Source organism: Elaeis guineensis, chromosome 8 (assembly GCF_000442705.2).
Source record: "Elaeis guineensis isolate ETL-2024a chromosome 8, EG11, whole genome shotgun sequence".
NCBI lineage: Eukaryota > Viridiplantae > Streptophyta > Magnoliopsida > Arecales > Arecaceae > Elaeis > Elaeis guineensis.
This window is the reverse complement of record NC_026000.2, coordinates 34,462,664-34,483,627: the sequence shown is the minus strand read 5'-3', so window position 1 is coordinate 34,483,627 and position 20,964 is coordinate 34,462,664. Positions and strand designations below refer to the sequence as shown.

Below are 20,964 nucleotides of genomic sequence, written 5' to 3'. Positions count from 1 at the left end.
AAGGAGTTCATCCCTGCCTTTGGCAATTTCGACATCAGACAAATTCCAAGGACGGAAAACACCAGAGCCGATCTTCTCTCCAAACTGGCGACATCGGCTCCGGCCGAATTGCCAAAAGGCGTCCTCTTTGAAGTTTTAAAACATCCGAGTACAGAAGAACCGCGACTCGTAATGGAGATCGACCACGAGCACAGCTGGGTCGACCCGCTAATAACCTATCTTAGAGACGGGATTCTCCCCCAGGATGCGAAAGAAGCTCGAAAACTCCGAAATCAAGCCTCCCGGTACATCCTCTATGAGGGCAAATTGTACAAAAGATCGTACTCCTTGCCTCTCTTGAGATGCCTCCGACCCTCAGAAGCTGACTACGCTTTATGGGAAGTACACGAGGGAGCTTGCGGAAGCCATTTAGGTATCAGGTCTCTATCCCACAAGCTACTCCGCCAAGGGTATTACTGGCCAACAATGCATCGTGATTCAATCGAATATGTCAAAAAGTATGATAGATACCGAGATACGCCAACGTCCAGAGACAACCTGCTACCGAGCTTACACCCTTGAGTGCCCCATGGCCTTTTGTGCAGTGGGGGATGGATATTCTTGGCCCCTTTCCCATGGCGTTTGGTCAAAGGAAATTCCTCCTCGTAGCAATCGACTACTTCACCAAATGGGTCGAGGCCGAGCCGCTAGCCAAAATCACAGAAGCGAAAGTGCAGGATTTCGTCTGGAAATCAATCGTGTGCAGGTTCGGTTTGCCTAGAACCCTCATCACTGATAATGGACGGCAATTTGCGGGAGCCAGATTTGCTGAATTCTGTGAAGACCTAAACATCTCCCATAAATTCACATCAGTGGCCCATCCCCAGGCGAACGGCGAAGCCGAGGTAACAAACAGAACCCTTTTGCAGGGGATTAAGACCAGGCTCGAAAAAGCAAAAGGAACTTGGGCGGACGAACTTTATCATGTGCTATGGGCTTATCGGACCACCCAGAGGTTGCCTATAGGAGAGACTCCCTTTGCTTTAGCCTTTGGTACAGAAGCCGTCATCCCAATCGAGCTTAAACTCCCGTCGGTACGAGTCGTGGCATTCGACGAACCTCAAAACGCGCAAAGTCTCAGAGCCAACCTCGACCTACTGGAAGAAAGGTGGGAGATTGCTCAGGTTCGAATGGCAGCCTACAGACAGAAAGTTGCCCGATATTACAACGCCCGAGTCAAGAACAAGGCATTCAAAGCAGGGGATCTAGTGCTCCGGCGAGCTGCTGTCTCACAACCACAGGGTCAGGGGAAGCTCGCCCCAAACTGGGAGGGACCTTATGAGGTCAAAGAAGTAGTCCGACCTGGAACTTATTATCTTAAGGAGCTCAGAGGAGCGACCTCCCGCGACCTTGGAGCTCAGAAAACTTACGGATGTACTACCAGTAATTTCGTCCTAATCAAAAAATACGTGCCCATTTGTCTTGGGATAATTCAAGCAGACGGTATCAAAAATGAGAGGGCAACCTTATAAAAGTCGAAGGCCCGGTTCTTTTAGATCGGATGGGGGGAGAGGCCTTGCAACGCCCATATGTGCCCCCACAGCCTGTTAGGGACAGGAGGAGAACCTCGTCCTAACTTGAGCAAAGTCGAAGGCCCGGTTCTTTTAGATCGGATGGGGGGAGAGGCCTCGCAACGCCCATATGTGCCCCCACAGCCCTGTTAGGGACAGGAGGAGAACCTCGCCCTAACTTGAGCAAAGTCGAAGGCCCGGTTCTTTTAGACTGGATGGGGGGAGAGGCCTCGCAACGCCCATATGTGCCCCACAGCCCTGTTAGGGACAGGAGGAGAACCTCACCCTAACTCGAGCAAAGTCGAAGGTCCGGTTCTTTTAGACCGGATGGGGGGAGAGGCCTCGCAACGCCCGAATGTGCCCCCGCAGCCCTGTCAGGAACAGGAGGAGAACCTCGTCCTGACATGAGCAAAGTGGAAAGCCCGGACTCCTACGGGAGCCGGGTCCCTACGCCAAAGAAGACTTCACCCGGACTCCTACGGGAGCCGGGTTCCACCGCAAAAAAGACTTCACCCGGACTCCTACGAGAGCCGGGTCCCTACACCAAAGAAGACTTCATCCGGACTCCTACGGGAGCCGGGCTCCGCCGCCAACATCAGCTGCAGGACAACTCCGCCCGGACTTCTACGGAAGCCGGGCTTTACTTATGACTTTTGTTGTAGAAAAACTTTGCCCTGACTCTTACGAGAACCGAGCTACTCCAACTTCCGGAGGGCTTCTCCGTTCGGACTATCAAGGGAGCCGAACTTAGCTCCGACTTTAACGGAGAAAAATCCAAGCAAACCTGACAAGTAGGTATCTCCGAACGACATAAAAGCCGAAAAGAAGCTCGGCGAATGACGACCCCACATGAACTGAAAAGGTCGCCGACGACCTGGGAACGACGTAACACAGACAAAGAGAAGGAAAGGAAAATGAAGAAGTTCGGCAGACAGCTATTTAACACAAGATGCAAACAAGGTACTGAAATCACTTTTTCGTTTAACAGAAGTACATGTTACAGGACCCGATGGGTCAGGAAAAAAGAAGATACACGTCATCCTAAATATCGCGAGCACGGTTCGGGCAGGACGAACCGGAGACTGCTCCGAGCTACGAACTCCGTCTCTATCCTTCCCAGTCACATTCTCCAGTGCGTGTAACAGCTCTCGCCCCATCTTGCCTCATTCTGTCCCCGAAGTCCCAACCTTAGCGGGAAAGGGGTGGGATAGATCTCCGAAAGCGGTGGGGGTAACGGCGGCAGTAACGAAGACCTGTTTCAAGAAGAACCGTAGCCACTTCAGGAGCGGTTGGGACACCAGAGATATGCCTCATCTTCGAACGCACCACGACGGCCACCACCCGAGATGCTCCGGCAAGGTCGGCATGCGTTACTTCCACCATCCCCGCAACAAGTTCTACTGCCCCACCGTCGACGCCGACCGCCTCTGGTCTCTCGGCCCCGACGGCGTCAAGGATCCCGTCATGGCTTATGACGTCTATTCTGCCCTCTTGACCGGTATCACCCCGCCTTGCTGCCCCGAGATTCGCGGGCAGAATAGCTTCACCGACAGCCCCCGTTATTAAACCCTTGTTGTTGAAGGAATTCTTCCTTGAGCTCCCTTTGGCACGACGGAGATTCTCACCGGCCGCCATTCTCCTCCTCACCTTTCTCCAAACCCTAAAGGTTCCCTCAAGAACAGCCCCACGGGTAGAGAACATGGTGAGGGAAGAAGACAGGGACTGGGGCGAGAGAAGCAAGACTCTCAGATGAAAGAACAGCAACAGGAATGAAATCGCGAAGGAACCGAGGGGTTTAAATAGCCGATGGATCCTGACGCAGTTATGACGGCGGGTATTCCTGGGCCAACTGGTGTGTGCCACGTGGCGCACTTATCCCCTTCACCGCCATCGAGGGTTGACCGCTCGCAAATTCCCGCAAAGCGACGCTTGGGATCGCGTTTCAACGGGGGTTCCGAAAAGACTTTTCAAGTCACCTTCACCGAAAAACGGACTCTGACGTGCGCGCATTAAATGGGGCGGCAGTGCGCAAGGTTCGAAGGGGCAATTTCGGCTGCACACATCTCTCTCTGTGTACTTCCTTCGCTTGAAATTCAAATTCGGAAGTAGGGGGACTGGTGTTGGGTATAAGATACCCGCAGCCGAAATCGACAGCAGAACGGCTCCGCCCGGACTCCTACGGGAGCCGGGCTCCTCCATCGACAGCAGAACGGCTCCGCCCGGACTCCTACGGGAGCCGGGCTCCTCCATCGACAGCAGAACGGCTCCGCCCGGACTCCTACGGGAGCCGGGCTCCTCCATCGACAGCAGAACGGCTCCGCCCGGACTCCTACGGGAGCCGGCTCCTCCATCGACAGCAGAACGGCTCCGCCCGGACTCCTACGGGAGTCGGGCTCCTCCATCGATAGCAGAACGGCTCCGCTCGGACTCCTACGGGAGCCGGGCTCCTCCATCGACAGCAGAACGGCTCCGCCCAGACTCCTACGGGAGCCGGGCTCCTCCATCGACAGCAGAAGGCTTCGCCCAGACTCCTACGGGAGCCGGGCTCCGCCATCGACGACAGAACGGCCCCGCCCAGACTCCTACGGGAGCCGGGCTCCTCCATCGACGGCAGAACGGCTCTGCCCGGACTCCTACGGGAGCCGGACTCCTCCATCGACAGCAGAACGGCTCCGCCCGGACTCCTACGGGAGCCGGGCTCCGCCATCAGCAGCAGGGCGGCTCCGTCCGGACTCTTACGGGAGCCAAGCTCCGACCTCAGTATCAGCTACTGAAGCCGAACTCCGACCACTGCGAGCCTCATCAACAGATTCGCATCCCTTGGCAGATAACAATAACAGCCATGATCCTGTTCCGCTTCCTGTAGCGGATCCCGCGCGGCTCCACCCCCCTGCGGCGGACCCACTACTCTCTGACAGGCTGTACCAACGGCCACGATTCTGCTCCGCTCCCTGCGGTGGGTGCTGCACGATCCCACTACTCGCTGACAACTAGCGGCGATGGACGCCGCCCCACTACCTGCAACAGGCCCTACGTGGCAGGCTATGGCGATAGCCACGGGTCTACCCCACTATCTTTCGCAATCAATTCCTCTGACCATGGCGGCCCACTACCAGGCGGTTACAAACGTCACCATCAATCCCTTGCCTCCTCCGCCTATAAAAAGGAGACCCAGATATGTTATCCTTTAAGCTCATTCTTCCTTATCTCAAAACTCTGCTAAATTCTCCGTTCGAGCACTCCATTCTTGTTGAGGCAGAAAACTGACTTGAGCGTCGGAGGGTCTTGCCGGAGCAACCCCACCTCCGGTTTAGACTTTCCTTGCAGGTCCCGCGGCGACCGCGGCTTCCCCGACTCCAGCTTCTCCGACGCAAGCGGATTTTTGCACCAACATAAGTCAAATCCGATTAGATTATTAGATGACCTAATTGCTAAGGAAGAATTAATCCTGATTTGATCAGGATTATGACTTAGTTAATTCTTTAATTTGATCTGAATTAATTGAGGCTATAGAAGCCTAATTGGATTAGGTTCATCATGATTTATTTGGGTTTAATTGAATTGGGTTTAGATGAAACCTAATTAAGAACGTAATTGACTAAACCCAAGAGTCCAATGTGATTAGACTACCTCCCCTGCACCTCACCTTCTCTTCATGCCAATCCCAATGCACAAATCAGATTTGTGCATGAGAAAACCAGCAACAAAACCCCATTGTTGTTGCCCACAATGGATAAGGATGCTTGGTTTTAATTCAAATTCAAAGAAGTTTGAATTTGAAACCCTAGTCCCTAATCCTTATCCACTGATGCTGACCTCCTTATGAAGGTTTCATTTTGTGCGACAATAAGGGAATGGTTCTCATGTTTTTTCCATGCCTTTCTCCTCTTGTTTGGCCCTTTTGGGGATGGGTTTGGATGAGGTTCAAATTTAATAGAGTTTGAATTCAAAATGGTTTTGAATTCGAACTTAATTTGATCCCCATTCAGAACTCAATTTGATCCCTATCCAACCTCTTCACCTTATGTTCGGCAACCATAAAAGTTATGATTTTTTTATGCACCAATAATGCTAGATTTTTCACCATGAGAGAGTTGAGAAAGAGAGGAGCTGAACCTCTCTTAGAAGCATGAGGATCTGGGGTGGGTGCTATCAATTTGGCATGAACATTGGAGGAGATCCAACTCCTCTTTGGGTGAAAGACCTAAAATTATTCTAAGGTTTTCAGATGAGAGAAAATACTAGAGAGAAGAGAGTTTTCCTTTGATTTTTCTTTACCATCTAGCACCTCCTCTGATCTATCTTCGACATTGAAAGTGTCCGAGGTGATCAAAAAAGAGGATCAAATCAGATCTATCATCAGAAGCCATCTATGCAAGTTAGCACTCTCACAGAAGGCTGATTGGTTCGAGAGCTTCGTGTAGACGATCCGTAGAGGTCAAACATCTTGTGTGGCTGAGAGCGACTAGCAGAGCCTCTGATCCATGAGTTTTAGTTGCAGTATTTATCTACCATGCTCAAGTATAGGGTTCGGAATCCTAGTAGCTGTAGATATGATCTACTCCTTATGCTGATTTTTTTCACATACTTGCTGATTTTAAATTTAGATTTTTTATGTATTGTATATCATATCATAGATCTTTTTGTAGATATTTTAAGATATGATCTTATGCATATATTTATAGATTAAAATATTTAATCTATCTTTATTTCGTTATAAAATTTTTAAAATGCATGCATAAAATCCTACGCTTTTTCCAATAAATGATTGAAGATCAGTATGGTGGTCCGCTACTCCCTTCTTCTGAAACGATAGAATTATGTCAGACTCGGGAGTAGGGACAAGTGTTGTAGAGGTTATCTGCCACCCAATCCAATATCCCCTCCTTGTTTTACAATCGAGCACTCACCGATGGGACAACCTCAGAGATCGAAGGGAGATCCAAAGAACCACGAAGCAACCATACATCATCATTTTCTGTTTGACCTCCTAATCGGATATTTTTCGATCCCAAGATCGAAATCCTACTAATGATGATGAAAATAGCCCAGCAATTTTTGCAGATGCTAACTCAAGATAGAACCTCAACTCGGCACCAACCTCGGGACATCTGACTATTCATCCATATGGGAGATCCTTTGAATCTTCTAGCAAAATGTGGGTATGATCCATGTCTGACATCCACGACTAACAACCCTGATCATTGAGTTAATGGGTAGATTCCTCATCCCAATAGCATATCAGGTTGTGGCCTAGCAACCTAAAAAATTAGGAGCCAAACGGTCTATTGAATTTTAGCATGACAACCTATCACGCCATCTCTATATAAAGAGGTAATAAGGAGATCCTTAGGTGAGCTCAACTCCAACGAATGCTCCTATGCTCTCACACTCTCTCTCGTTCATACTTTTTTTCCTCTACTGTTCTCAAACTCCAGCTGACTTAAGTATTGGAGGATGCTCTATCAGAGAACTTCCAACAAGAGTGGACTTCTCTTACAAGTTCCTTGTGACATCTCCTAGGTCGGTGTTGAGTTTTTGGGCTGAAAGAAGTCTAACTTCAGTCATATCCATCTCGAATTGGAGTCTTGCAGTAATAGAACCTATGTAAATTGGAACATAGAATAGACCACATGGAATTTTCCTTGGTGTTTTCTGTCTAGTCATTAAGCACCTAATACAGAAATGATTTCGAATGCAAGCTTTAAAGCAAGCAGGAACCAAGGTACATGACATTAGCTAGCTACGCTTCCATTGAACAAAAATCATATGGCGCGGGCCTAGTTTCATGCAGTTTCTTTTTTTTCACATCCTAAAGAGGAAACCTATAAGTCAAATAAGGATTGGATTTCTTCTACTAATGGAGTCGTTAGTTCCATAATTGAGGCAATAAACAAAAATAAAATGTATGCTTAAGAGAGACCCTTCATGACTATTCATATTCTTTTTCTTTCTCATCAAGTTTCTTCATCCATTATCTTTCTCATAAAGCCATTTCTCCCATCTGTAAGGTCTTCCTTCCAAGTCTCTTTCTACTCTTCCAAACTCCATGCGCCATCTCTCTTATCCATGAGATCTTCCTTGATGCTTTTTCTCATCTTCCAAATCTCTCTTCTTTTCTATGATCTTTGTATCTAAAAGTTTATGAAAACTATGTATTGTTTTACTTATACATATATATTGGAATGTTAGATAAATATTTCACTAGGTGTACATCAACTAATCATATACTGTATACTAGTGGATACTAAATTTGGTAAACTATAAATCAATTTATTTGTAAGTGTGTATTGATTTATTGTTGGGTGTGTATCAAAAAAAATTATAATATATATTAATAAATTATCTAATATATATCATTTGTTTATGTGCTGTGTATTGATGAATGCTATATTCTGAAAACTATGTATCACTTTATCTAAAGATATGTATTAAGATATTGGATGAATATTTTACTAGATATATATCAACTAGTCATATACTATATACTAGTGAATACTAAATTTGATAAATTATTTTACTAGATGTGTATCAACTAGTCATATACTATATACTAGTGAATACTAAATTTGATAAATTATGTATCAATTTAGCTATAGATGTATATTAGAATATTACTAGGTATATATCAAAAAAACTTACAGTATATATTACCTAGCTATATATATTTAGTATGTATCATATGATCATACAGTATGTATGTATTACTAAAAAGTATATGTTAACAATAAGAAAGAAAGAAAATGTCTTAATCACGAACTAATAATTAGGTTAGTAAAAAATATTTAATTTTTATACTTATCTATTATATATATATAAAACAATACTTTATAGAAGAGCTCTGAAGTGTTGCCAACTTAGCTTCTCAAATGAGTAGGGTTGCACCATCTAGACAGAATCTGATTTAAAGAAGCCTTTTATGAAACATCGCAATTCCTTCCCATCGAAAGAAGGAGACTGCTTGCATTCGATGAAGATGATGACAAAGAGGATCAAGACGACGGCGAAAGATATCGCCAAATCTGGGACGACGATGATGAGGATTCATTGGAGAGCCACAAAAAGCAAAGGAGGCTGGACAGGTTCGCCCTAGGGTTCATCCTCTCATTAATCCAAGATCTCTGCACCCCAAAACTCCTCCTTTCCTCGACCCATCAGCTGTCCTATGTCGATGAGGATGACAAAGATGAGCAGAATGACATAGATGAAGCTGTGGATGAAGATGACGAGGAGGAGAACCAAGACGATGGTGGAAGATATCGCTAGATCTGGGATGATGATGATGAGGATTCATCGGAGAGCCGTGAGAAGTGGAGGAGGCTGGACAGGTTCGCCCTAGTGTTCGAATTCACCTCCCATGTGCTCGATGGCCGAGCCATCGACGGGCAAGATTCCTACAAAAAGCTCCCCCATCGATTGGTTGAAGGATGTGATTTTTGTGGCTCAAAACCCACCAAAGCGAACTCAGGCTGCCTTCATTGATGCCGCCCCCACCGCCACCTAGGACTTGGACTACAACGAGGTGACACCGCACTCGAGAACATCTACAAGCTCAGCTTGATGGAGATTTTTGATGTGGATGAGACCAATCAGCGTGGAAGGCGGTGCCGTGGATAGTCGAGGAAAAAGGCAAAAGAAGGGGATGGAGAAGAGGGCAATGTGGTGAGGAATAGGAAGAGGAGGGTGAGGAGATTGAGTTTGGAGAAGAGGATAGCTTTGAGGAGGAGGAAGGATAAGGAGATGGAGACAGTGGCCTTGTGGGATGAAAGGAGGGATCTTGATGAGGATGTGGAGAAGCTGTTGAGGGAGTCCTCGGCATCGATAAATTTGGTGAGCTTGGATTGGAAAAAGATAAAGATTCCACCCATTCTTAGTTATGCTGAGCATAATTGGCTATTTGAGTTGATGCAGCCCATGAAAGTGAGCATCTTGATTCAATTTCTTTGCTAGCAAGTGGATTTATTTCAAAAAAATGAATGAACTAATGTTGTCGCCGTCACCGCTAGTGGCGGGGGCTCATCAGCAGCAACCTTCAAGACTGCCTTGCAGTGTTGATGCAGGAGAGTACGTCTTTGCGAGCTCCAATGTGTATCTAGACCGCTCGAATGGCAATGATGAGATGAGGGATAGCCCAGGGAACATGGGTCAAAGGATGCTGTGGACAAGAAAGATGATGATGAATTTGATGGGCTTCTATCGACTAGGGAGAAGGTTTCAATGAGAGCTCGGATTCTTTATTCAGAATGCTGACCGATTCTATTCAAAAATTTGGGAAGATATATAAGAAGATGGAGAACAGCAAGTAGTAGCAGATGGCGGAGCTGGAGAGGATGAGGAAAGAGTTCCAGAGGGATTTGGAGGTGCATAAGAGGCAGATTTTGGAGAGGGCATGGTAGAGATTGCAAAAATAAGAGAGGGAGAGGGGGAGGATGAGGAAGAGGAAAGGAGTGAAGATATGAGGATGGGGATGATGAGATCGATGTTTCTGTCGAGAACTTGATCTGGTGTCAATTATTAGTTCTAATTTTTTCTTTAAAATTTTAATTCTCTATTAGTAATTCATTTGTTGAAAATTGAAGATATCTTAATCGACGGAATGAAACTCCAGATGGTTGCTTTCTTTAGCCATTCTTCACTTTTATGATCAAAATTCATAATACATCCAATATCAGACTCTACATTTACTAGGCATGGACTATTTTCTCTTTAGTTTCTATTTATTTGTTGGTATAAACAATATATTTGGGAGACATATTAGAAATATTATTTGACATCACAGCAGTAAAACAAATGGAGTAGAGTTGAAGGTGGATATGTTTATTGGATTCGGACCCTTCCATATTTAATAGACTCTTTTTCATATTTTTACCAATACAGAAATTCTTTATGCCAGTTTGTCCCCAAGGGTCAGAAGTTTAAGGACAAATTTTTGAATATTAAAATATTATTAATTCAGCTTCTCAAATAAATTTAGTTGTACCATCTGGATAAAAAATTATTAAATAATTTTTAAAATTATAATTAATTTAAAATATTAAATTATTTTTATATATAAAAAATATTAAATAATTTATTAAATTATATTTAATTTAAAATATTAAATAATTTGCATATATTCGATCCTGTGCAATGCAGGAGTCTGCAATTAATTTTTTAACAATGATATTAAGAAAAATGTGGCAAACTGTGAGGCTTGTGTCATATGAAATTTTATAGTGGCCGCCGTACATGATTTTTGTTCCCGCCCAACCACCGCAGGAGAATAGACGGTTAGAGAGGCTTCATTTTGTTTTTTTGAGAAAAGTTAGAGAAGCCTAAAGCCCCTCTCCTCCCCCGCACGAGTCGAGGGGCAATTCCGAGATTTGCCACGGTGCTTCGTAAAATTTGGTCCGAGGCGTCAAATCGCGGGAGCCGGGTTCTGTACTTCAGAGCTACTCTCTTCGCCGCTCCGTCTTCACTCCGTACGTTCGGAGTTCCGGAGAAGAAGACATGTCGACGAGGGAGAACAAGAAGCGACGCAACGAGGAGGCCGCCGGCGGCAGCTCCGACGGGGCGCCACCACCGAAGAGGAGGCTAAGCTGGAAACCGGCGACATCGTCATCTGCGAGGTAAGCCCTCTCGACCCGCAACCACCAAACGCCTCTCCTCTCTCTCCCCGCTTCCATCCCAATTTCGCAAGCGCATCATTTTTTGATCCGCTTAGGGTTTCATCTCTGAGGATGGGGGAATGCAGTTGTCGCAAAATCGGAGGGTCGCCGTGCGAAGATGGAAGGGGAAGCTCCTAGTGGACTTCAGAGAGTTCTACGTCAAGGACGGGAAGCAGCTCCCTGGAAAGAAAGGTCTCTTCGTTCTCCTCATTGCTTTTTCTTGGCCTTTTTTTTTTTCCAATTTTTTTCCATTTTTTTCAGTTTTCTCTTTAGTTTTTTTATCTTTGTTGCTTCACTTTCCAAGATTTTTCTTTTTTTTTTTTTCTTAATAAAATATCAGGTCCCTCAGATGGATTCATGCATGATAATAGGTTATTTTTAGGTTCATGTTGGTATGTAATTTTGGGGGCTAAAAGTTACATATGGGATTGGTTTATGTCCTGTTGGTTCTTGGTTCTTCCCTTATGAGCAAACCATCATCATCATCCCAAGAGCTGTGGGATGCTTGATGCACTCAGTAAGAATTCCACCAAGTCCTCCTGATAGGTTTAGAGGGTTTCCAAACTCCATAAGTTTAGGACTGGTGATCGCTATGTGATATTTAATAACAAAACTGTTTTTGAACGTTGTTGCAATTGAAGGCAGAAATTGTGGAGTTCTCGTTGCACCAAGCATAGCTTCTTGTTCACCACCATGCATAGAGCCGTTCCATTAAACAACTTTCTAAAAAGGATTTTGCTTGATGGCTGAGGATTGGAGAATTTTGGCATGTACAGAATATAGTAGCAAGTATATCCTCTTCCAGATAAGTCAACAATTGCGGAGGATGACAGAAATTTTAAATTTAAGGATTAGATCCTTAAATAGATTCTTCCTTGCATCCAGTTGAAGAGAGAACCATGAGTTGGTAGTTGGAAGGGGGAGTGATTGTTATCTAAAAGAAGATCCTTCCAAAGATGAATGTTGTCACCACAACAGCAAAGGACATGACTCATAATCTTGATCCATGAATTTGACTTCATATCCAAGAAAAGAAAAATTCTAGTTGAAATCTACAAGAAGTTAAAGAGACTATGCATGATAATTATGAGTGAAAGGTCAGCTTTTATGATTCAGCTATTTGCCAATATTTATGCAATTGGCTTGTATTCATCTCTATCTTATTCATGTCTCTGAGATGAACATATCTCCTCATAGTTATCTGGAAAGTTATCATTAACCCTTTCTTTCTAGACCCTAGAGGCCTAGGGCTATATTATCACCGATAACATGAATTTGCCTATTTGTCACATGGCCATATAGGTTTCATGAAGGGCCTCTCTCTTGTCTAAATTTGCCTTGTCTAGTAACTTAGCGTCAATTTCTACAAGGTTAATGTCAAACTGACTGCTGGATGTAGAATTTGCTCATTCCTTCCATGAGTTCTTCTCCGTTTAGAGTTGCTTTTTATATTTAACCCCATATTAATTGGGGAAAAGTCTGGGAACAACAAAGGAATGAATGGTTCTATGAATTCCATGCTAAGTCAAGAGGTGATCATGATCATGGTGAAAGATTTTGTGCCTTGTCTCAATGTTCTCCCATGATTCAGAAATCAAAGAGATCCATGAAACCTAGTAACTCTACTTTTGTCCATTTCCTCCATTATATGAAATCCATGAAATCATTGCTGATTGAGATTGAAAATTTTCAGGATTGTCTTTTTTGAAGAAAATAATACAGGTCCAAAAGAAGAGCATCTTATGAATAATATGGTGTTCATTGATCATTTCTACCATGAGAGCCTTACTCATGAATTTGAAGGTGCTGCTTTTGAAAAAATAGTTAATTATCAGAAGATCTTTGTGGTCAAGCACTTGCTTGCAGCAGATCAATAGAGAGGGCATGATATACCTGTGGACATTCTGTAATCTGATTAAATTGCGTAATAGTAATAGTACTATTTATTAAGTAGATGCTGGTCATGATATACCTGTGGAATTCTGTATTCAATTGTGCAAACACTGTTTTTTGGCAAGTTGGTGATGTAAAATATATTTTTTTGAATTTTGATGATTTGAGGAGAATGTCAATAGGTCATAACCTAGTCTATGTTATTGACATGTTTTTGGATAACAAGTAACAAGAAAGAGAGATACTTTCAGTTTTACATTAGGACTTATCAAACTAGGGTTTTAGTTTTATTCAAAATTTTCTAGGTGGTCTCTTGGTCTTGAGAGGGGTTGCATGCAAATGAAATAAAGATGGCCAATGCAAAATGACTTGGATTTTTTTTTCTAAGTGTGCAGTCATCCTTAAGGCTTTATTAATGCTTAAATATTTGGTGATGGATTAACCAATGAAATGAATTTTCAATTGAATTATGTGTCAAAAACTTAGAGTCTAAGCATGTTATGAGACTACGAGTTCAAGTCACAATAAAGTATTTCTGTTCAGTGGCCAGGATTTGCTTTAGATGGAAGTTTTAAGAATTGATTATGCTTATTTATGGTGGTATTTAGATTGATTTATGAATGTAGTTCGTTCTGTGTAGTAGTTTGGCTAGCTGCAAATAAGTTATATTAAGCAAGTGGCCTGTAGCTCCTAGTCACAATGGAATAAATGATGCTTAACTAGTATTGTCATCACAACTTGAGCACTTATAATTGAACCTCTTCTGTATTATACAGCTTGTCATAGATAAACCTTCTAGAAAAAGGAGCACTTTACAGAATACCTCTTGTTACCATCATGCAAATATGATTAGAGAAGACTTTTTTTCACTCAAGGGCCACAATTTTTTTTCCCATTGAAGGTCATAGACCTATGCAGGAAGGATAGGTGAATGGTGAGGTCATGTATACATTCTTATCATTTCTCTTTACAAAGGCCTCCTAAATTTATCAATTCTCTCCTTCCACTCCATGATCCTTGATTGTAGAACCAGGATTTATTTGGATGCAAAACAAACAATTTATCTCAGTGCTGAATGATAGCCAAGTTGGAGACATCAAGACTGGTTAGACTGGTATTGATAAAGTTAAATGGCCCCCCAAATGTGACATGTCTTTACATTGTCCATTCATATAAGTCAAGATTGATAAGGCTAACATGTGTGGATTCCATTAAAAAAAAAAAAAGTGTGGATTCATGTCCCACATCTGGCAATGTGGTTCCTGCTTTTGGGTAACCTGTTAAACTGAAAGTTAAACTTTCAGGTTAACTAGTCTTCAACATTACTCTTGAGACATGCCAAGCTTAAATTTTTGCCTTGCAAACTTTTAATGTTAGTATGATCAAGTTGTCTCAGCTTGGAGCCTCAAGTGTGATTTTGAGCTTTCTTCTAATCTTCTACATTTTTGCCTTATAATATTAAATTTTAACACAAATTGGTGACAGTCCTTTTTCTTTGTTCTATTAGGTATCACACTTACTGTTGATCAGGTATGCCTGTTTAGTTCATCATATTGTTTCTTAATGCACTGAGCATATTCCCAATCACAACATTTTTTTTTGGTTCTCTAGTAAAAAGCCCTAGATCATCTGTTAAAAAAAAAGGGGGGGAAGGCACTCTTGTATAATCATTAAAACATACGCCACATGTTTGAGGTCAAGTTAGATCCCCCCCTCCCTTCTTCTTTTCAAGAAAATCAAAAGGCCATTTTGTGATTGATGTTATGCTTCAAAGGACAGTTTTCTTGTGCCTCCTTTTATGTGATTCTCTTTCTGCTTTAATTTTTTATCCCAAAAATACTCTCTTCTTTAATTTAACTCTTTCTTCTTATGAAGTGGAAAATACTTCATGACCATATTGATGATATCGACAAGGCACTGACTGAGAAAGCATAGCTTCAAGTCTGACTTGAAAGCTGCAGCAGAGGTGGTTGGTGGCATTTTGATCTTTTTTGTGGAGGTTTTGGTTGTCTTCTTTACTGTGGTTGTAAATGTTGGTGATGCTACATTTTGTCTTCTAGTATGGAGAGGACGATGTCCCTGTTCACAATTTGAAAGTATGGATGCTAAATGGGACTACGCTGACATCTAGCAGAAACTTTTGAAACAACTGGGAAAAAAAAAACATTGTGCCTGAAACTTTCTTTCAAATGAGGTCATTTTCTATCCATTGTTGGCTTTCCACTTGTCAGTCTAGCCTTTTTTTTTTATGTCAATCTGAAACATGATTTTGCTGGGATTGGGCCTCTTGCTGTGCTTGCTCTGTATCTCTTGGCAACTCGCAATAAAAGGCACTGCTCAAGTATCAATTAATCTATACCAGTGGGTGCTGGTGTTTCTTTGTATGGCTCATTAACTTGGTATGCGATCAGGGTAGTCATGCGGACAGAACTCCAGCCTGAGCTGCTAGAATTCAGCCATTTTTGGGTCTGGGGGCCTGCAAGCTCTTATGTGTGCACTTAATGCCATTCTGGATATAAAAATCATAATAACCAGCTTAATCTCTGTATCTTAATTGGTTCCTTCTGCAACTATTTTTGTATTTTTAATTCTTTGCATATTAGGGCTTATAAAGTGCGCAGTGCTGGCAGAACATATCAACTTGTTTTTGTGTCAAGTATGCTGGTAACCATCCTATTGAAAATGCTATAGGTAATGGTCATTGCAATTTGATCTTAACCATATTACCACCTAGTAGATGATTTTCATGCTCCTTATTGAGGTATTTTTGTCATTGCATCCTTGTCTGCATGGATGATAGTTGATAATGAAGCATCATGGTCTGCAATGATTAGATGAGGGTGATAAGCAAGAAAGGTTTGTTGATTTGATCGGTCAGTCGTGTTCATAATTCTACAACTAAGTTCCCTTGGTGTGGAAAAAGAATGTTCCTTCAATTTTCACTTAGATGATTAATTTGGGAAGAGATAAATATATCAAATACAAGGACCAATCAATTAATCTTCCATAGAAAGCTTGTAATTGCTCTTGCTGCTGTATCAAACAATCATATATTGAACTGTTAGGTCTAGCACCAATCACAAATTGCTGGTAGATACCTACGGGGATGCTGGAGTCACATGGAGGTGCAAGTTAAAGAAGCCACATAAATGTTTCTGGAATTCTTTTTCTTCTTGGGATCTGATTTATCTAGATTTTGCATATCAAAAAGGAAATGGTGCAGTAAACGGTGATGTAGGGCTATGGATTAAGTTTGCTTTGTAGTTGTTTTTACACCATAATTAATTCGGGTTGGCCAAATAAGTAATCGGTGAACCAAATGCCCATGGGTTATAACTATTGATTTGATCATGTGTGAACTTTGGAAAATATGGTTGGCCCCTAGTCGGTCATCCAAGAGGCCATTTAGAGATCGTTTTTGCTGAAATTAAGAGAAAACCATCTAAAGGAATTTATTTCCAGCAATAACTGTTATCTTTCTGCATAAGAGCATGAAGTTAAATTGAGTGACTTCCTCTCCAGCATATGTTATACTATGGAGACACTCCTGTCAGACACCATGTTGCCTTTATCTTATGTTACATATCCTGTAAAATGATTGGTGTTGCGGCTAATACCCCGTCGTCCGATCGTCGAGGTCGCACACCTGCAAGAGAAGTTTCACAGACCGGAGATACCTCCGACGGAGATCCTCCGACGGTCAAGTCAGACAGAGATTAGGCAACAACAGAAAATCAGAGGCTCAACTCGAGAGGGTTCAGGTAAGCTTGGAAGCTGGAGGGAGCGTCAGAGAGAGCTTACCAAGACTGTTGTCTTACCCTCTTTTTATAGTAGACTGCGGCATGGTCCCGTCATTAATGGTGCAGACAACTGGGGAGTTGTCAAATCGTCGGGACTGTGAAATCACCGTGGGCTGTCAAATCATCATGGGTTGTCAGAATGAACCCATGTCCTCGGCAGGACAATGCCCCAGGGCAACTGCACAGCATGTCCTTGACAAACAACAGTCCATAGCGATCGTACGGCCCTTGGGTGGGCTGGCCGACTATACGTTGGTATTCGGCTGTCGGGATGTCGGGTGATGATTTGGAGACACTGTCGGCCGATTTAATGCCTCGCTGAGATCGGACGTCGGCTGCCGCCCCCGACAGTGAGTTGGTGATTTGGGCTCCACCGCTTGTTGGTCGGGAAAGAATGGGTCTGCCCGGCCGACACTCCTTCAATCGGATAATGTCGGCAGTCGTCGGTCGGTGCGGTCGGTAGAGTCGGACGTCGGTCGGAGTCGTCCGTCGGGGTTGTTCGTCGTAGTCGTCCGTCGGTCGTCGGTCAGACCGGTCCGAGGGTAAGTCGGCGTATGGGGGTCAGTCGGTATATCTCAATAGTTGCCCCCCCACTCCTAAGTCTGATGTCGTGTTGGCTTGCGTGAACACGTGGGCGACGGCTTCGGGCGAAATGAGTGGTTTTCCGTCATATCTTGCTCCGACTCTGGTGATCACATCAACAAACGATCCGATATCGATCGTTCCGACTGTAGGTCGAGCGTGCACGTCGGGTCGGAGGTTGGCCATCCTCCGAACGTAGCATGACATGATCATCCCATAGAGTCTGATAGTCGAGTAGCATCCGACGTATCCGATAGTCGAGTAACGTCCAACGTATTCAGATAGGATAACGATGGCAAGTCGAATATCCATTGTCCGACCCTTGGTCGGGCATGCGCGTCAGGACGTATGATAAACGATGGCAAGCCGAATATCTTCGACCTATCGTAACCAAGTCGGTATATCCAAGTCGAACTGCGGTCGTCTTGGCATTTTGCCGCTCTTAGTTGAAGCTAAGTCGGCAAGTTAGCCAGCCGCGTTGGTCGAGACTTTTTGCCCTCAGAGGCATAGGCCGTCGATTCGACGATCGGTGATCGAGCCGTGGATTCGACGATCGACGATCGAGCCACGTTGGTCGGCGATCGACGATCAAGCCGTGTTGGTCGAGGCCTTTTGCCTTCAGAGGCCGAGGCCGTCGATTCGGCGATCGGTGATTGAACCGTTGATTCGACAATCAGCGATTGAGCCGTGTTGGTCGAGGCCCTTTTGCCTTCAGAGGCCGAAGCCGTCGATTCGACGATCGACAATCGAGCCGTGGATTCGACGATCGACGATCGAGCCATATTGGTCGGCGATCGAGCTGTTGATTCGACGATCGATGATCGGGCTACGTTGGTCAAGGCCCTTTTACCTTCAAAGGTCGAGGCCGTCGGTTCGGCGATTGGTGATCGAGCCATTGATTCGACGATCGACGATCGAACCGTGTTGGTCGAGGCCTTTTGCCTTCAGAGCCGAGGCCGTCGATTCGACGATCGACGATCGAGCCGTGGTTTCGGCGATCGACGATCGAGCCACGTTGGTCGACGATCGAGCTGTTGATTCGGCGATCGACGATCGGGCTACGTTGGTCGAGGCCCTTTTGCCTTCAGAGGCCGAGGCCGTCGGTTCGGCGATCGGTGATCAAGCCGTTGATTCGGCGATCGACGATCGAGCCGTGTTGGTCGAGGCTCTTTTGCCTTTAGTGGCCGACGTCGTCGATTCGACGATCGATGATCGAGCCATTGATTCGACGATCAGCGATCGAGCAGTGTTGGTCGAGGCCCTTTTGCCTTCAGAGGCCAAGGCCATCGATTCGACGATCGACGATCAAGTGTGGATTCGATGATCGACGATCGAGCCACGTTGGTCGGCGATCAAGCTGTTGATTCGACGATCGATGATCGGGCTACATTGGTCGAGGCCCTTTTGCCTTCAGAGGTCGAGGCCGTCGGTTCGGCGATCGGTGATCAAGCCATTGATTCGACGATCGACGATTGAGCCGTGTTGGTCGAGGCCTTTTGCCTTCAGAGGTCGAGGCCGTCGATTCAATGATCGGTGATCGAGCCATGGATTCGATGATCGAGCCATGGATTCGATGATCGGCGATCGAGCCACGTTGGTCAGCGATCGAGCTGTTGATTCGGCGATCGGCGATCGGGCTACGTTGGTCGAGGCCCTTTTGCCTTCAGAGGCCGAGGCCGTCGGTTCGGTGATCGGTGATCGAGCTATTGATTTGGTGATCGACGATCGATCCATGTTGGTCGAGGCCTTTTGCTTTCAGAGACCGAGGCCGTCGGTTCGACGATCGATGATCGAGCCGTTGATTTGACGATCGGCGATCGAGCCGTGTTGGTCGAGGCCTTTTGCCTTCAGAGGTCGAGGCCGTCGGTTCGACGATCAATGATCGAGCCATTAATTCGGTGATCGATGATCGAGCCGTGTTGGTCGAGGCCCTTTTGCCTTCAGAGGTCGAGGCCGTCGATTCGATGATCAGTGATCGAGCCATTGATTCGAGATCGACGATCGAGCCGTGTTGGTCGAGGCCTTTTGCCTTCAGAGGCGAGGCCGTCGATTTGATGATCGGCGATCGAGCTGTGGATTCGGCGATCGACGATCAAGCCACATTGATCGATGATCGAGCCATTGATTCGGTGATCGACGATCGGGCTACGTTGGTCGAGGTCTTTTTGCCTTCAGAGGCCGAGGCCGTCGGTTCGTGATCGACGATCGTGCCGTTGATTCGATAATCGGCGATCGAGTTGTTGATCGATGATCGACGATCGAGCCGTGTTGGTCGAGGCCTTTTGCCTTCAGAGGCCGAGGCCGTCGATTCGGCGATCGGTGATCGAGCCGTTGATTCGACGATCGACGATCGGGCTACGTTGGTCGAGACCCTTTTGCCTTCAGAGGCCGAGGCCGTCGGTTCGACGATCGGCAATCGAGCCGTGGATTCGACGATTGGCGATCGAGCCACGTTGGTCGTGATCGAGCCGTTGATTCGCGATCGATGATCGGGCTATGTTTGTTGAGGCCCTTTTGCCTTCAGAGGTCGAGGCCGTCGGTTCGACGATTGGTGATTGAGCCGTTGATTCGACGATCAGCGATCGAGCCGTGTTGGTCGAGGCCTTTTGCCTTCAGAGACCGAGGTCGTCGATTCAACGATCGACGATCGAGTCGTGGATTCAGCGATCAGCGATCGAGCCACGTTGGTCGGCGATCGAGCCGTTGATTCGACGATCGACGATCGGGCTACGTTGGTCGAGGCCCTTTTGCCTTCAGAGGCCGAGGCCGTCGGTTCGGTGATCGATGATCGAGTCGTTGATTCGGCGATCGCGATCGAGCCGTGTTAATCGAGGCCCTTTTGCCTTCAGAGGTCGAGGCCGTCGATTCGACGATCGGTGATCGAGCCGTTGATTCGGCGATCGACGATCGAGCCGTGTTGGTCGAGGCCCTTTTGCCTTCAGAGACCGAGGCCGTCGATTCGACGATCGACGATCGAGCCATGGATTCGGCGATCGACGATCGAGCCACGTTGGTCAGCGATTGAGCCATTGATTCGGTGATCGATGATCGGGCTATTTTGGTTGAGGCCCTTTTGCCTTCAGAGGCCGAGGCCGTCGGTTCGATGATTGGTGATCGAGCCGTTGATTCGGCGATCGAGCCGAGTTGGTCGAGGCCTTTTGCCTTCAGAGGCCGAAGCCGTCGATTCGATGATCGGTGATCGAGCTGTGGATTCGGCGATCGACGATCGATCCGTTGATTCGATGATCGACGATCGAGCCATGTTGGTCGAGGCCCTTTTGCCTTCAGAGGCCGAGGCTGTTGTAGATACTCCGCTCCTTCGATCTCTATCAGGATCTGCACACGAGGAGCGGGAAGAGGGATGTAGGAGTCATACTTGTGATGCGTCGGTCTCAGACTCCGTTGTCGGGGCGAGACCCATCTATCGATGGAGCCTGTTGGGTTCAGCAGGAGCCCAATTTTTCTTTCGCTTCTCCTTCTGACCCGTGCCCT

The 20,964-nt window shown here is 45.5% G+C and overlaps 1 protein-coding gene and 1 pseudogene across 1 annotated transcript; both read left to right on the top strand.

The window, feature by feature from the left end:
- Window positions 1-9,290: 9,290 nt before the first annotated feature.
- On the top strand, window positions 9,291-10,094 carry LOC105032559 (uncharacterized; annotated as a pseudogene).
- Window positions 10,095-10,868: 774 nt separating this feature from the next.
- On the top strand, window positions 10,869-14,954 carry LOC105032554 (RNA polymerase II transcriptional coactivator KIWI). Its single transcript, XM_073262120.1, is given in 5 exon segments — window positions 10,869-11,115; window positions 11,118-11,158; window positions 11,284-11,389; window positions 14,598-14,622; window positions 14,654-14,954. Coding segments are annotated over 5 exon segments (309 nt in total). The 5' UTR covers window positions 10,869-11,039; the 3' UTR covers window positions 14,715-14,954.
- Window positions 14,955-20,964: the final 6,010 nt, after the last annotated feature.